At 37.4% G+C, this 15,239-nt stretch overlaps 1 protein-coding gene across 2 annotated transcripts in view; it reads right to left on the bottom strand.

The window, feature by feature from the left end:
• SLIT2 (slit guidance ligand 2) overlaps positions 1–15,239 on the bottom strand; it is a gene marked incomplete at its 5' end in the record, with an annotated part of 271,246 nt that overhangs the window by 70,936 nt on the left and 185,071 nt on the right. The window contains 6 exons of one of the 2 annotated variants that reach the window (XM_082482340.1): positions 707–730; positions 1,479–1,642; positions 1,773–1,916; positions 3,849–3,920; positions 5,105–5,176; positions 5,833–5,904. In XM_082482340.1, the coding sequence (XP_082338466.1) occupies positions 707–730; positions 1,479–1,642; positions 1,773–1,916; positions 3,849–3,920; positions 5,105–5,176; positions 5,833–5,904 (548 nt within the window). The remainder of the gene's footprint in view (positions 1–706; positions 731–1,478; positions 1,643–1,772; positions 1,917–3,848; positions 3,921–5,104; positions 5,177–5,832; positions 5,905–15,239) is intronic. The other variant, XM_082482341.1, reaches the window with a different exon arrangement.

The following is a 15,239-nucleotide window of genomic DNA, read 5'->3' as shown; positions in this document are numbered from 1 at the left end:
ATCTTTTGTGAAATTATCATGGACTTTATTGTAGCTTAAAGTGGTGTGTAAATTGCCGTTTCACCCCAACACTAAAGGCGTATTTTCTTTAAGGGAAAGCGTTTCCGATTCATTGTATCCGTGTGACCACAGAATGCCTTTAGTGAAGAATATCAGCTTTCTTTTCCAAGCATTCCGCTGTGATTTCGCAAACACAAGGAGGGTGAGCAAGCAGTAGCTGCAGCCGGTGCAGAGCATGAAAGCAAGGCAAGAAAGTGTTCATTTGCAAAATGTTTGGGTTTTAAAGTCGTACTAGCTCTTTGATGGTAGTATGGTTGCCTGTGTTTAAAAGCAGCTCAGGAGCTACGTTTTAAAAACAGTAGCGGCAGAAAGGCAAAGTGCAAGGTAAGTACAGGTGTCAATTGGAATAGGAACTAGCAGGTGCAACCTTCTAAAAATTTAAGCAGAGGTATAATTTTTGGCAGGTTCTGTGCAAATTCATGAGACAAAAAGGAAAAAAAAAGGAAATGGAGCTGCATGCTAAGCTCTCATATTCAGAAAACAGAACCACTAGTAATCTACAAGGGAAAACTGTGTCTAGCTACAGGTATTGACTAACGTTAATACACATGCATCAGTTTCCTAAAAGCTATAACAAACTTTGCTTCTTGGGGGAAAGGGAGAGAGTATCTGCAGTTAGTCAATCTTACTGCAGAGCCAAACCTACCTGGAATGAAATACTGTTCCTTAGCTAAATAAAGAGAAAAAAAATAGAAGATGCACCTGAATGTCAGCAAGCAAAGAATGAGTTTTATTAGATTAAGTATGGACTACAGTTAACTACAGATAATTAAGTGAAAAAATGTGTATTCACAACGAGAGCTGATAAACAACAAAGTGTGAATAGTCATAAATGTATCCGGAACATGGATAACAAACAGTTCTCATCTGGTATTTGCACTTGAGACTGAATAAATTGTAGAATGTGAAATGCACCTGGAACAGCTGGATACCATATGACCAAAGTTAGCATTTAGAGAAATGTAAGTAGGAAATGGAATAAGATTAGAAAAAGAAAACAGTAAATTTCAGCATGAGGTAAGCTCCCTGTATAAAACGAGTATGTCATGTTTCCATATTTAGCTAGAAATTTTTAGATCTTTCACATACTCCAGAGCCTCGTGGAAATTTTACAAAATGATTTATGTTGGTGATACTTGTAGTGAATAACTTTAGCATTTCATTCTGAAGTATTATATATTGCATTTCTTTTGTTAGATTTAATACCACTCAGAAACAGTGCCAAGCGTGTTAACCATAGTAATGTTCCATGATCCAATAGTCTATGACTTCCATGATTTCCCCCCTTCAGTCAAAGAACTAAAAAAGATTCTGCAGTGTTTAATAATTCCGTGGAGAGCCAGCTGCCTTCATTAGAACTTCTATAACCACCGTTTTCGCCAATAAAAGAAAAATAGCAGCTGAACTCCGAAAATTACCTGAGCAGCGGAATTTCTTGCTTTTGATCTGGCCGATCCTTTTGTTTGCCAGACGGCGGGGACTGGTGCAACGGGCACCACTGGTCTCAATGGGGTTTGTATGAAGATAATCCGCCAGCCACTTCAGATGGCAGTCACAGATAAACGGGTTCTGAGCCAAATGCCTTTCATGAAGAAAAAAAGACGATAATTCCACACATTATTTCCCTTTGGTCTCAGCAGCTCCCGGTATTTTTAGTACGTTGTAGAATATGAAGTCATACTAAAGACAACCACAAACAAGAGCATACATACAAGGTCTGAATGGCACGCAGGGGTGAGAAGGTGCCTTTTGCGATGGTCTGAAGCTTGTTGTCATACAGAGAAAGAAGATTCAAGTTGTGCAGGTCTTGAAAAGCATCAACTCGCAGGCAATTGATCTTGTTGGCATTCAATAATCTGTTTAATGGAAGACGGTTATGAAATTGAAAGAATTCGCTCGGTGTCGCTGCAGCTTCAGCGTTTTTCACAGGCGATTCTCTGTGCGTATTTGTAACCAGAACAAGAGATATAGTAACAAATACTAACGGACGTTGACATAAGGGGTTTCAGTGAACTGAAGTATCTTACTTTGGTCCTCCGAAATTATTCCTAAATGTTTGCACCTTGGAGTTGAAACGTGTGGGTTTGTTCAGCTAAAATCACGTTTCTTGCATGAGTTGGTAGAACGTGTGTGTGTGGTATTTGTCCGTGCAAAGAAATAAGCTTAAAAAATCAAGTATCTGCAAGGAAAACTAGTTCCTTTTGCCAAATAAATAAACAAACAAAAAAGGAACTGAACACTGTGTTCATTAGCTGGAAGAGATGTGCAGTGGCACTTTTAATTATATGTTACTAATCAGCATGCTGCCGCATTAACAGAGTTGTAGTAAAAACTGGTGGCATGGAATATATCCAAATCTGTCTTGGATCCTTTTCCCTCTCCATCTTCAAAGGGAACCTTTTCTTCCCTGTACCTCCCAGACTTCTAAAGTTAAAACAAACAGGCCAATCTAAACCAACTCCTTCATGTTTTTGAAGCGGGGAAAAAAAAAAAAAAAAAAATGTCATTCAACTAGATGCATTTTTAAAACCAAGGATTTTTGATTTTTTTTCCTATTTCCAGCCAGAAATGGAATAGAATGGTGGATTTGAAAAGCAAAGCTCTAATAAAAAGTTTCACCACACAAGTAGAAATTTACTTAGACCGAAATGTATTGTTTATGCAAAGTATATCAAGCTATGGACATTTTTTTAATGCAGAATAAAAAGAAGTTCAGAGATATCTCTTCCTTGTTTTTATTTACAAATTCTTAATGTGTTTTTAGAGCTAAAAAGCTAAAATCTCTTTAAAGGAAAAATACCCCCACCATGCATACCCCCACATTACTATACTAGTTTGTGACTAAAATAAACCAAAATGTAAACCTCTAGGTGGTGCTAGAATGTGCATTTTCTTTGTACTTACTGATTCGCCATCTTCAAGGAATTGTTAATAACAGACATTTTGCCAATCACTACACCATGAAGTCTGGACATTACAAATTTCCAATTAAGTTGGAAGAAGTTTTAAATTCTTTAAGAAGAAGCTTTAAATCAACAAATCAGTTAGTCTGGGACAATTGGTTTTCTTCCAAAAAACCCACCATTGTTTCATGGCCTATTTCACAAATTTCTTTTACACAGTACAACTCGCGCAGAGCCTCTTCTGCTAAATATTGACAATATTTGATAAACATATCTCTATGACATTCTTCTTTATTCACAGTATTAAATCTATATAGAAATGGTTTATAAGACTACACAGGGAAAATTCCAAAGTGTTGAACGAAATAGCAGCTGGAGTTCACAGTGCGAAAAAATTGTACAGAGAAGAGTGTCAGAAAACATTAAAAGTCATCAATGAAACTGTACTGCAACTTTGTTCTTCCACGGGTACAACTAGAAATACAATTACATAGCATTTTCACTACGTATTTTCTCTGTATAAAGCATACAAATATTCCTTCTATGGTTTCCACATGACTTTATACATACTATTTGCTGTTTACAGGACAAGACAGTATCGTATCTTATGTGTTTTATCCTTAGAAATTCCACACAACAGAATACTTTCATTTTAATCATTTTAGGCTGATACATTAACTGAGATATGATCAAATTTGTGGATGAATGGAAAGCTGGCTTATAACAGTCTTGACTCCTTTGGCTTTAACGTAATTTGTTTTTATTATACTCTGATCTTACATACAGGACTTCCTGGCAGTTCTTCTCCAGGCATATATCTCTCATCAAGTTTACTCTTCTGACTTACCCCAAAACAGAATAAGTATTAAAAAAAAAAATACTCACAGCAATTGCAGAGAGAAGAGTCCTTCAAATAGGCCCTTGGGAAGTTCAGTAATTTTATTTCCATAGAGGACACTGTACCAGGAAATAATAAAGCAAATAAAGCTGCCATTACGAAAGGCATATACTATGTGATTTTGACCCTAAAAATAATGAAATTTCCATTTTCCTGAAGAGAATTTAACAGCAACAACTTGATACTTGCAAGATCCTTGTGATCCTGAAAGGAAGCAGGATCACACATTGTCCCAAAAGGTGTGTTCCCCAAAGAGCTCTCAGCAGAATCTGCACCTCACTGTTTACAGCCTTACCAAGGGACCGCGGTGAGCGGATTTGCTGTTTGTAAGAACAACTAACTGGGGAAGAAAAGAAATGTTTGATTTTGTTCAACTTTTGCCATGAATGTATTTATAGAAAAACCATACAATTTTTAGAGTCCAGCTGTGATACAACAGTCAATCATCTCTCTAACATTCCGAAATGACTGTTACAGCTTTCTGAATTGAACGAATTTATATGAGCCGGCAGTGTGCGCTCACAGCCCAGAAGGCCAGCCATATCCTGGGCTGCATCAGAAGAAGTGTGGCCAGCAGGTCAAGGGGAGTGATTCTGCCCCTCTACTCCACTCTCGTGAGACCCCAACTGGAGTACTGCATCCAGCTTTGGAGCCCTCAACATAAGAAGGACATGGACTGCTGGAACGTGTCCAGAGGAGAGCCACAAGGATGATCTGAGGGCTGGAGCACCTCTCCTATGAGGAGAGGCTGAAAGAGATGGGGCTGTTCAGTCTGGAGAAGAGAAGGCTGTGGGGAGACTTTATAGCAGCCTTCCAGTACCTAAACGGGGCCTACAGGAGAGCTGGAGAGGGACTTTTTACAAGGGCATATAGTGATAGCATGAGGGAAAATGGCTTTAAACTGGAAGAGAGTAGATTTAGATTAGATATTAGGAAGAAATCTTTCACTATGAGGGTGGTGCACCACTAGAAGAGGTTGCCCAGAGAGGTTGTTGAGGCCCCATCCCTGGAGGTGTTCAAGGCCAGGCTTGACGCGGCCTTGGGCAACCTGGTCTAGTGGGAGGTGTCCCTGCCTATGGCAGGGGGGTTGGAACTCAATGATCTTCAACGTCCCTTCCAACCTAAACCATTCATGATTCTATGATTCTACGAAAATTCTGCAGAGAGCCAAAAATCCAAAATAATTTAACTGTAAGAATATGAGAAATTTGCTTCTGTTTTTACAGGTCAAACAGATACCTACAGTGAATTGAGTGAGCGTAAGCCCTGGAAAGCATCTGGAGCTGCTTCAGAGATCTGGTTATTGCTCAGGTCACTGAAATAGATGAAATGTGATTCAATTAATTCAAGATATTTTCAAAATAGCAACATTAAAATAATATGTAATTAGAATTAGGCATGGAAGGGATAGAGAAATTAAAATATTTATGTCAGAAACTGCCATAGAATTTTAATAAAAAAACACTAAAATTGCCAGTGCATTGAAACAAAATGCATGGTTTAAAATACACCTTTCAAATGCTTGAAAAAAATGACTAAAAGATTTACTTTTCCTAATTGCTTCAGTACATTTTATAAAGAATTCTCTGTTTGTTATGGCTACAGCACTATGTGCCTCAAAGGTATTCTGAAATAACAGAGGCTTAACCCCATTAATTATTTTTTTTAACAGAACGTTCACTGCAGTTAACATATTGCTTCTATGTAGAACCATATTAAATAACTTCAATACTTGGTAAAAAACAATTATTATTAATGCGACAAAGATGCTATATGGTCTTAATAACCAGGCTGCCATATCAGTTAATTTTCTAGGAGTGAAACTTAAATGCTCACACATTGACTGCAGTTCCTCTGTACGACCTTGATTTTTAAATTTTTATATATATATATATATATATAAACATACCTGTATGTGTGTGTATATATACATGAAACCAAAAAACTAAATCTAAATTACGGGGTACATACATTCTTCGAAGCTTTTTATATGGTGAGAAAGCTCCAGGAGGTATGACCTTGATTGAATTTTGTTCTAACCGTCTGCAAAAGAATAGTAACAACATAAAAATACAAAACCCAAGCCAAACAGCAATCTAAATCCACAACAAACTAGAACGGATGGACTTTACTAAAGAAGGCTGCTTTTTCTTTCTTTTTCAGTATAATTTTTATCTTGAGAAACAAGCTCATTTCATTTCAGTTTTCATTACAAAAAAATCAGGTTTTGTCTCTAACACCAAACCTTGTAACCTACAGGATGTAATGTTGTAAATTAAAACCCAATCTAGATTTTTGTATTCTAAAGAAAACTTATTTTCAGAGCCTATAAGATTTTTGCAAAATTTGAGCTGAAATTGTCATTAAAAAATTCAAATTTGAGTTAGTGTCAATTGACAGCCGATACATTATTCACACACAACAATGTTTATAGTAAGTTTTATTTAGAAATGTCTGATGACTTCTGTGAGTTAATCATTCAAATATGCAAAACACAAGAAAGGGGAGAGGAAGGTTGCTAGAGAACAAATAACATATGTTGCTACCTGCAGTAGGGCAAATGCTGTATTTTTAAACGTGCACACGTGATTTCTTTAGATACAGTACATAACACATTTTCTTTAAGATATAATACTAGGATTGCACAGCCACACTTCTAACTTCTTTTAAATGAGTATTTTTATCTAAAATTGTAGTTTACGGTACAGGCCACATTTGCTTTGCGTCTATAGTGACTGTGACTGAAACCTGCCATACTGCAAAGTGTGAATTCGCTGATGGAAACAGTTTTCCAAGAATTTTTTGAACTTCCAGAGCTTTGCATATAGGAAATCTATGCTGATACAGACCTATGGCCCTCCTGCCAACAAATCAAAACAGATTCAGCAATAAGCACATTTGAAATAGAAGCTACTTCTTCAGACACCACAGTATTTCACGGTTATGGCAGTGCAAGAATTTCTATTACGTAGCCATAAGGAATGAAACTATTCATACTAAAAGGTACAACAGGAAAAGGCAGTATCATTCAAACGTACATACCATGCTTATCTAATAAGCTTTCTATTTCCCCCTCTCATGCACAGGTATCAACTCTTACTGTAATCTAAGTACATAAAGACAACGCCAAAAATCTATTTCAGATAAGGAATCAAAATTCTGTAGCATTTTAAATCACTCAGACATTGACTCAGAATCTAAGGTCAAAAAGCCTTTTTAAATCTACATGCAGGAATATTAACCTATTTTTTTCCTTTTACCCTTGTCCTACTGACTTTCTTCTGTTTCGTTTTGCTCCGACAGACATACGCATCTCTGTGTGCAGTGTAACTAATAAGCTCATATGTTCACTTTCAGTAAGTCTTTCCAAGAAACTATTCCTACAACAATTATTTCTTTTTGTATAGTTTCTCTAGAGATCACAGTATAGCTGAACTAAAGAAAGATTTTTTTACTGTTTTTGTGAAGTTTTGTTCAGATGGAGTTACTTATACATTTAACACTCAAAATCTCTAAAATCTGACCGTGTTCTACCTTAGCAGAATTTGTTCTTGAATGGAATATAAGGAAGCCAAGAAAGAAAAACCGCCTCAAAAAAAAAAAAAATCTTCCTGACACACAGAAAATCTCACTTCATCGGAGCTGTTTTAGACAGGGTTCATATTAAAAAAAAGTCCTTAACTAGGAAAATGTTGCCACCTTGCTACAGTTTTCAGGTACATTTTAAACTCTGCAGGGAATCCCATGGCACAAGACTGTTAATTTTTTCCGTAAACACAACGTTCTTTCAGACACTTTCTTTGCCTTGGCTGAGCTTTTTTGGACCCGTGAAACGCATTTTGCATCAGACCAGGAGTACTGACTAGGCTATAAAGGAACAAGGTCACTCTTCTCCAGTACACTTGAGTAGACGCGCAAAGCAAACACCTGAATAAGTAAAAACGTGCTTAAGTTAAAGGCCAACGCCAAGTTAGACCAAACCCAGGCATTTTTTGTTCTTACGCTACATTTTTAGCTTAGTTTCCCCAGAAAATAAAGATTATGCATGCTCATCATCCGTATAGTTTTCTACTCAGCTGGCTAGGTCAAAGAGAGGTAAAACTTTCAGATAATAAATTTCTAAAAATTTCCTTATTTTAGCAACGGGAAGGAGCTGAGAAACCAAATTAACCCAGCCATGAAGGGAATGGCAGCCATCCATCCATTCCTGTTACACACTCTATTTGGCAGCAACCAACTGCCTAACCACCAGGGACAGCCTGACCAGACATTTATCAGGTGCGTAGCTTTGAAAACCGGCCAAAGGCTCTCTTGCACAGGGAAACACGTAGGGCATACAGAGAGGACTGGAAAGGGGAAGGGGCGGCAAAAAGGACAGGGAAGGATTAGGCCCTATTACAGAGGAGGACCTGAATTGCTGCAGAGAGTCGCTGGGGAAAAATGCCTCTGCGTATATGGCAAAGACAGATATTGCAGTGGCAATGCTCCCGCACGAGGCTGCCACAAGCCTCATTTATAAATGCTGCTTATTAGCCCACGATGTAGAAATTTGTAACATAGTGCTGGAGGGGCTCCAGTCTACGTTCACCTGTCTTTAAATATATAATGCTCTTAACTAGACATGATGTGGCATGTAAATCGAGAAAGATGAGGTCTAGTGTTAAATCGAGACACAAAGTATTTTCCAGTTTACTCTTTTAATTTAAAAACATGTTAGTTCTATAAACTGAAGTACCTTACAGGAGACGTATTCCATTTTTTGTGACAAGACGGAATAGCAGATTTAATTTACTGCTGTCCGATCTGTCTGCAAATTATAGGGGTCCAAAACCTGAAGAAGTCCTACTACAGTATATTTCGGAAAGCTAATTTTCTAGCAGTTCTAATACAGCGAACTACCAATTCACTGGTGGATATGTAAAACGAACTCCATGTCAATTTTACCTAACATTTCCTTTTAGTGAGAAATTTATAGTCTAATAGACAGACTGTGCAGTGCAGGGATAAATTTACAAGCTCTTCTGGCTAAAGGATTTGTTATAGTAGGATCATCTAAGTATGTCTTTTCTTAACCGACTCCAAAGTATACGCGCTAAGACACATCACATTTTAGAAAATGAGATTAGTATAAGAAAGGAAAAATAAGATTATATAAGTACAGAAGAAAAACCTTTTATACCCCGCTTTGTCTGTAAAGAAAGTAAATCAAATTCACATTTTCAAGCCTTGTTATCCTCTAATCTCCAGCTTTATCTTCCTAGAATCAGCTGAATTTCACAGAGTGCAAATTTGCATCCACTATTCCAGAGAAAATCTAATTAGATATATTGCAAGGTCACAAAGCACAGACAGACTAATATCTAAAGGAAATTTGCATTCTACTGATAAAACCCACAGTAATTAAAAACTCCTTTATATTAATTCCTCATATTAAATGAAACATTTTTAATTCTGGAATAGTATGGGTTGTAGTTATCTATTACTGAAGAATTCATCTATTAAGACCTCACAAATGACACGGCCAGAAGTACCATTATATTGTAGAAGAACAAAAAGCCAATATCAGTATTTTTCCATGAACTTGTATTAAATTTTGTGCACAACATCTCCTTTCAAAGTCATCCCAGAAGTCATTCCTTTTTATAAATGATCAGCTATGTACCATAAACAGTGCTTTGGCGGTTTCTTTTTCAAAAGCCCCAGTCAATTTTTGTAGCATATTTAATAAGATAAGATAATGGAGGAAGACAGTTAAGTACATGTTTCATCAAAGCTTGCACTGCCTCATGTATAAGAAGTACTCTGCCCATCACCACACAAACGCTAATTAACGCTCTTAGTATTAAGTCTCCTGCTCCTTTCAGTGTTTCACTTCAAAGAAGTCCTGCATCAATACATAAGTGTTTTACTGTCTTTTAACACTGCCAAACTGGTTGAAACCCTTTTTGAAGACTATTCCCTAATCTCTCCTCTCTAGGAAATGTACCGTGAGCATTTCTTTTTCTAAATCTTTCCCCTCTGCTTATCACCGCGCACACCGTAATGTACAACCACCTACTATTCTAAGAAACAAAGGTGCTTCTGCAGTTGTGACTTCCAACCTAATCAAATCAAATCGAAGCAGGTCCCCAGCCAGTAGACTGATTCTTCCCACCCGGTCCCCGGAGAGCCCTGTGACATGTAAATCACTTGACGCTTTCCAGGAGGATGCTGTTCCCTTCTATAAGCCTGCAGAGCACCCTTCCTGATTACTACTTCCGCACTTACAGAGACAGACAACATGCTTATTTATACTGACACTTTTAAACTAGCTTATTTTCCCACTATAAAAGGTCATTTCTATGACAGACTTCTACAGCAGGGAAGAGGGCAGACTGGGAATGAAGAACACCTTGTTCTCTACAGAATCATTTTCGGCTTAAATCATGCAGATGGGGTACAATATACTAAACCTGCTCTGCAGAGAAAGGTAGAAAACACTACACGGAGATGTGCTGCACCTCAATGCCTGTTATGGGGTCAGAGATATATCTAAAAAGAAATATTTCATAACAATAAAATAAAATATCTTCCTTAAGAACACAAGAATTTGAGTATGGAGCAGCAAATTACCCACATATTTTATAATTAAACAATCACAGAATAGTCAGGGTTGGAAGGGACCTCTGGAGATCATCTAGTCCAACCCCCCCGCCAGAGCAGGGTCACCTACAACAAGTTGCACAGGACAGCGTCCAGGCAGGTTTTGAACAGAACATAACATCTCGATTAAGTAAATTTGGTCAATACAATAGTGGCTTTAGCAGTTAATTAATCTATATTTTTAATTCCAGCATCTACTCATTTACAAAAAGTCTGCAAGAAGCTTGTCAAGAAACCCCAAAAGGATTTTTACTACAGAAAAGAAAGTGTAAGCTGTGCAATGAGCCTGATGTATTGCACAGATGCTGATTATACATGGTAATAAAATTGACAGCTCTTCTTTGCATTTTCCCCATCTGCTTTTAAAGTAAATGGCAAAAACAGCTGTCAGCAAATAGAAAATAGATTTCAGTGATGGGATTCAGCGCAGCTCCTGAATCTGAAGAACTGCAATATGCAGCCAACACATCTCTCATCACACGCAACATCTGCCAGGTTTTGGGGGTTTTTTGTTTGTTTTTAAAATAAGGAAACAGTAATAGTCTCCCTTTGCTACAGGAATCCTTGAGGCTATTAAACAAAGTACCTTTTTTTTTTTTCTTTCTCAACAACTGCACCTCCAGAGTGCTTATATCCCCTAAATGTCACTTCTAACTTTAGCAGCAAAAGAATTCTGTTGAAATCTGTGATATCATCCATGTCTAACAAAACAAAAGATGTATTTTGAACGACTATATTACTTGCACTTTAGAATTTCAGGCTCTAATTCTGTCTATTAATAAGTCTGCTTGACAGTTTCCTAAATATTTGCATATAAAGAATCACTGTCAATGTTGCCCTAAAGCTTACCAAACTGTTAACATCCAGCCTAATTGTTCTATCAAATATTTCCTCAGGGGATTGATTGGAAATGGCAGACGACTCCTTAGTCTGCATTACATCAAAAAAGTAACAAGAATTGTCATTCTAAAGCTATTAAACAATTCATCGCATTTACTCAAAAGCGAGTCCCAAACCTGCATTTGTTTAATTTTTCATCACAGACGGGGCCATCTCATGCTCTGAACCCTACAGCACCATTAATGATGATAGGCTTTACATTCCTTAATTGTTACAGATTCAGGTTGTAGGCAAAATGCACCACTTCAAGAATTATTTGCTCAGTACTTTGGCATCTGTCAGAGCGCGGCTCCAGTGCAATTAGCCCGAGTCACCTAGAGTCAAGTTAAAGCCTCTCTAATTAGCCTATTTATGATGAGAGCTGTTATACTACAAAAACTACTTGAGCTGTTCCGAGTAACTGTATTAAGTCCACAAAAAATAGATGCAATCCTGCTATACTCTTGGCTTATCACAAGCAGTGACTTGTCAACCTCTTCTCACTGAGCAGAAACACTGGCTTGAGAACCCCACCGCTGTGCGAGACAGGCGGCGCGGCAGGAGGCCTTACTACCTCTTAAACAACGCACGGACTCACACCACCAAGTTGCCACACAAATGTAAATAAAGCTTTTTTAACTGAGAACGCTTTTCACAAGCGGTTGCTGCTTACCGGGCCATTTATTTAGCAACACGTAAATGCTGAAGAAAGCATTTCATTGATGATGAAACACCATATAATGAAAAGTCAGTAGCCCATAGTTTCTTTCACAGTAACTTCACTCACGGTATTGCTGAGGAAAAGTTATCAGTAGTGAAGAGCCGTATGTGAAAACAAAATCTAAGAGTACCAACACCTTTGGAGTGTGGCACAGCTGTCAGATCTATGAGGGTTTTCCTGGAAGAGCTAGATGGGCCTTCTCCAGCTTCCCTTCCAGGCTGTACAAAATATTCACTTATTCCAATGCTTGAGTTATTTTCTTTCCCTCGGCAGAGTACAGAGAGGTCCCTTGAGGTGCCTCTTCTACTTCAGTACCCACCAGAAACTTGCACAAAACCCCCAGAGGTGGAACAGTGCTCATTCTGGCCACTACCTACTGCCAGTGCCTCTGGAAACCAGCACTGGTTTCACTTTTCTTCTCTGGTTGTTGTGTTCTGTGTCTCTACGTCTTTTCAGCTGTTGAAATTGTCCTCTGTCCTCTGAATGTAATTAGTTTTTAAGATAGGACACAAGGGTATGAAGGAATACAAAGATGGGAACAATGGCAGCATCAAACACATGCTAATAAAGAACGGATTAAATATTCTACCTACAAAAATTGCTGTGTCTGACAACTAAAATAAGAAAGCTTTGTGTTTTGTTTTGTTTTGTTTTTTTTTTTTAAAAAAAAAAGCATAAAGCCACACGATTTACCAGTAATTTTCAGATTAGGAAGATATTTGAGTAAGAGCATGACAAATCATTTCTCTTGTGTGTGTCAGACAGACAGGATTAGCTATCAAATTAGCAAAACCTTCCATTTTTGAAGCAGCCGAGTGGAATATATTTTAAGTTTTGCCTGAGAAATATTAAAGGTGGGAATCCCAAAGATAAGTTAAATGTAATTCAGTGAATGTGTATTGGCAAATTAAACATATTAAGGTAAAGAAGTCAATACCTCAATAGATTCCTTTGCCCAATGTAATTCGTTTCACATTTATTCAATACATTGCCTCGCAGATAATGCATTTTTTGTTATTCACATGTAATTATTGTGTCTTTATATGCATATATCATATAAAAGTTGTTAAGATTTTAGCAAATTTCTACATTTTTGATAAAGAAAACAAACCTTTTTGTTTTATATTACAATGGGCATAAATACTGTTTTTTCTATGAAACAGTCACCTTCCCACGATCAAAAAAAAGTCTATAGGGAGAATATATTCACATCATTGATGCCACAGATGAACAGTCTAAACCAACTGTCACTTATGATAGGGAGTGCCAAGTCATAAAACCTTTCTTGTAAAATTATAAAGCAGTATTAGGTTTATTTTCATGCAGAGATTTTCAGAGTTAACGGCCACGTTTGCCTTAACAGACTAAACAGGGTGGCCTTTAAAATTAGGTGCTGCAGTACCTGGAAAGGTTCAGTCACAGCGTACATCGATACTAAAATTTTAGTTTCATGTCAGCTTTTTTGCACCAGATATTTCCATTTCATTGAGATCCCTTTTTGGTCCTCCTCCATATGTAAAGCCTTAGTCCCGAGAATTCTTTTGAACAAACTTCTAGGGAAAAGATAAGCATATAACTAATACATTGTAGCTAATAATAATGCATCTGAAAACCACGTACGCTTATTTGATATAAGCTTCTGGACATAAAAATGCAGTAACTTTTAAGCAAAACAGATGCAAAAGCTCTATATTTCACCAGAAAGTGGAATGCCTCCCCAGTCCACTAGTAACAAATTTGAATACCAAGTCCAACGCATTAGTCAGGACTGGTCTTAAAAACACTGGTCTTAAAAATCTCTGGGAAGGGAGGAAGATAAGAGGAGACCTGAAGAAAAGTACACGTGAACTACAGTTGAAAAGAAGCATATATTAGAAAAGTTAATTTTAAAAACATGGCAGCTATAGGAAGTTGTTCCAAAGTTGGGAATGTTAGATTAAGAGCTGAGAAAATATTAGTTGGATCATGTGAATTTGTCAAAGGGGCATTTAGCAAATAGTAACGTCTCCACAAGGTACTTAGCTATGTAACTTTTAACGCATTTTATTTCAATCCAGCAATTGCCAATAATTCAAAAACTGGCACATTTTTCTGGTTTCTGAATGACCAAAGTATGTATCAGTATGCATAAGCAACTGAATACTATAATAATTTTTTTTTTTAATCCATAAATAGACATAATCTTTTCACTTTACACCTGCATGCACTGGCAGTATTGCCTGTATGCATTTGTTATGTCAGGAATTAAGAAAAGATTTTGATAAATCAGAAAAGTGTCAAAAAGAGCTATAAGAATAATTAAATGGCTGTGAACATTTTAGAGTGAGACCAAAGAGATCTATCTCTTTAGGGTCGGATTGGAATGTTTAACACATATTTTCTGGAAAAAGATAGATATGGCTATAGAAGATTCTTGCAACCTATTAAAAATCTTAACAACATAGAGTGAAACAAGACCGATGACTGTGCATACATATATATAGAAATCAACTTGGCAAAACCTTTCCAGAACTTCATGGGATGTGCAAGACTTCCGTCAGACAGCTTAACTGTTAAAGCGGTAAATGATATTTATGAGCTAACATTCTGTACAAGTCCTAAAAAGACCAATGTTTTGATTTAAACTAGAAAGCAGAAAGAAATGCAGACACTGGAAAACAATAATCAATTTAATGTCTCGTAACTTATTGCATCCTCCCCTCAGCATTCGGACCCATTCCTTTCAAGCTGCAAAGATGCAGGGCTCTCTCTCAGTTCGGTCAGGCTGCTGTAGATAGCCACATCACACTTTGAGCTGCTAAAATTAGAGACAGCTGCCTTATCTCTGATGGTTCAGAGCTCTCCTGCTATGTGAGTCTTTGAATTGTCTTCAATGAATGTGCCTACACCCTTCCCCCCAGGTGACTTTTCTCTGTAAAGGGTCATCCTTAGAATCATCTTTGCATCTCATTGTAAGGGTCTCTCTGTTCAGTAGCTACTTATTTGAGGCTGTACTTTGGGCTTTTAGCTGAGGATGAATTTTAAAAGACAACAGAAAGGGTGGAACTGTACACATGCCAAGCTTAGCTTGGAAAAGATACATACACCGAGCTCCCAGTTCTCAAATAAAATTCCTCATTTACGCAAAGCACCTCCC

The sequence above is a fragment of the Vanellus vanellus genome (assembly GCF_965231255.1).
Source record: "Vanellus vanellus genome assembly, chromosome: 4".
Lineage (NCBI taxonomy): Eukaryota > Metazoa > Chordata > Aves > Charadriiformes > Charadriidae > Vanellus > Vanellus vanellus.
This window is presented reverse-complemented; position numbering and strand designations above follow the sequence as displayed.